The following is a 2,391-nucleotide window of genomic DNA, read 5'->3' on the forward strand; positions in this document are numbered from 1 at the left end:
TTTTTTTTTTTTTTTTTTTTTTTTTTTTTTTTTTTTTTTTTTTTTTTTTTTTTTTTTTTTTTTTTTTTTTTGTAGTTCTTGCTTTATTTCTCTTGTTCATAGACATTTTTGTGAACTTTGTTCTGTTTTTGCAGTTTTTCACTACAAAGCCATATGCTTGTGAGCCTTCCAGTCTTCCTAAGTATCCTCCAAGCAAGGAAATGGATGCAAAACTACGGGATGAAGAAGCTAGAAGGTCGATGACCGATTAAGACCCAACATCTTGTTCGTAAATATTAGGATAAACAGTGGATAAAATGTATTTACATTTTTTCTGACTTTGATTGAGCTGTGTGAGTGCAGGCTAAGAGCTGTTGGCAGAAGCAATGCAGATGGAGTGAAGGGAACACGGGCACGCGATCGAGCTGTTCGGGCAATTCCTGCTCCAGAAGCCAATGCTGAGCTTCAAGCCAATCTCGATGTATGTACACCTTACTCGATTTCTATCTATTTTATGCTCAATTCATATGATTGGTGATTTGACTTTCATGGATGCTCTCTACAGAGACGACGTCTCATAACACACGCAAATGCGAAGAGCAAGAGTGAAAAGTTTCCTCCTCCACATCAAGACGGAGCGATTGGCTACCAACTGGGATCTTCGCATCACGTCGATCCGATCTATGATCCTCCCGACGTTCCATTTAGCACCATGAATTTCTCGTATCCAAAAGCAAGCATCCAAACATGGTCTGGTCCCTTGATGGACCCAGGTGCTGTTGGTGCTCCTCCAAGAAGGAGAAAACACACCGCAGGTCATTCATCAAGATCATCATCCAAGGACTTGAATAAGGATAAAAGTTCTGCTCGTATCTAATACACGAAAACGTTGTCGACGATCTCGGATGAGCTTCAGATAGCTCCTCGAAGAGATCTTAATCCAGCATCTGTAAGGTCAAGCCCGGGAAATTCGATTGAGTTCTTCGGAATGGTAAAGAGAGTATATCATTTCTCATTTTTAAAATTTTCAGTTTTCTATATTCTTGTAAGATCAGATGCTTCGCTGGTTTGTATATTTCAAGGTCCTACTAAACTATATTAGCTTATTGAAAATATCAATAAAATTTGTCTTTGGAAATCCTTTAACGATCCTTTGAATTCATTTGCTTCATGGGATCTGGAGGATTTCCAAATTCAATGAAATCTCTGTTTCTAATAGCTCCTATACATCCTCATAGTCGATAAGTTGAAGTTGGCAGTTATGCTTGCTTGAAATCAGTTAAAAACGGGTATTTTTTAGTGCAACAATGTGGATTGGAGAGTCGTTTTTTAGTACAACAATGTGGAGTGGAGAGTTCAATTTTTTTTTTTTTTACCTCTTAAAACGAAACAACAAATTGTAATAATTTGGTTAAGATATATACTTGGATCGGTAACCATGTAAATTAATTTAGTTAAGATATATACTCTCGTGTTAGAGGTTGATCTCAAAAAATAAAAAAAATAATAATGGTAAAAAATAAACATTAACACTAAAAAAATAAACATTGACACTAAAATATAAACATTGACACTAAAATCTTCGAAGGGTAAAAAATAAACATTAATACTAAAAAAATAAACATTGACACTAAAATCTCGGAATACACTAGAAAAAAAATAAACATTGACACTAAAATCTCGGAATACACTAAAAAAAAAAAAACATTGGCACTAAAATCTCCAAATCCAACCAAATAAACTTCCACGATCATAAAACCAAAGAATAACACTCAAAAAATAAAAAAGATAAAAAATAATGGTAAAAAATAAACATTAACACTAAAAAAAATAAACATTAGCACTAAAAAAATCTCCAAATCCAACGAAATAAACTTCTCCGATGATAAAACCAAAGAACAACACTATTTCCTCTACCAAAGGACCTCTATAACTAGTCACGAGTCTTTAGTCTTTACTATTCATTAAAATATACATTTAGAACAATTTTAAAAATATTTGAATATTTTAGAAATCTATACGACACAAAATTTATTACACTTTTGAATTTCAAAGATGAAATAAATGAACACAAAACATATAATTTAACCAATTAAGTTCATAATTTTGGTAATGATCTTTAGGGTCCACATATTTCCTCCATCTGTAACGTTTAATTATCTGAAACCATAGAACAAGAGAATAGCGTACCTCAAAATCTGCATCACAATTGGCGATCCCTCAGCCATCGGCCCATTCACTAACAAAGGGAGTGTGGGTGGACGTCATCGAGGAAGATTCCGATGAAGTAACAGATCGTCAAAGACAAACACAAAATGAAAGATAAATATCAAGCACCTATAAAGTTATACCAATTATTGTCAAGGAATGGAGCCCTTCCTTCTTTTTTTTTTTTTTTTTTTTTTTTTTTTG

At 33.4% G+C, this 2,391-nt stretch overlaps 1 protein-coding gene across 1 annotated transcript in view; it reads left to right on the forward strand.

Annotated features, from left to right (window-relative positions):
• LOC111445403 (probable serine/threonine-protein kinase At1g54610) overlaps positions 1–1,182 on the forward strand; it is a 3,710-nt gene extending 2,528 nt beyond the window's left edge. Inside the window, exons 5-7 of the mRNA XM_023083754.1 lie at positions 135–235; positions 343–460; positions 545–1,182. Of these exons, the coding sequence (XP_022939522.1) occupies positions 135–235; positions 343–460; positions 545–856 (531 nt within the window). The 3' untranslated portion in view covers positions 857–1,182. The remainder of the gene's footprint in view (positions 1–134; positions 236–342; positions 461–544) is intronic.
• The last annotated feature ends 1,209 nt before the right edge of the window (positions 1,183–2,391 follow it).

The sequence above is a fragment of the Cucurbita moschata genome, unplaced genomic scaffold, assembly GCF_002738365.1.
Source record: "Cucurbita moschata cultivar Rifu unplaced genomic scaffold, Cmos_1.0 Cmo_Scf00001, whole genome shotgun sequence".
Taxonomy (NCBI): Eukaryota; Viridiplantae; Streptophyta; class Magnoliopsida; order Cucurbitales; family Cucurbitaceae; genus Cucurbita; species Cucurbita moschata.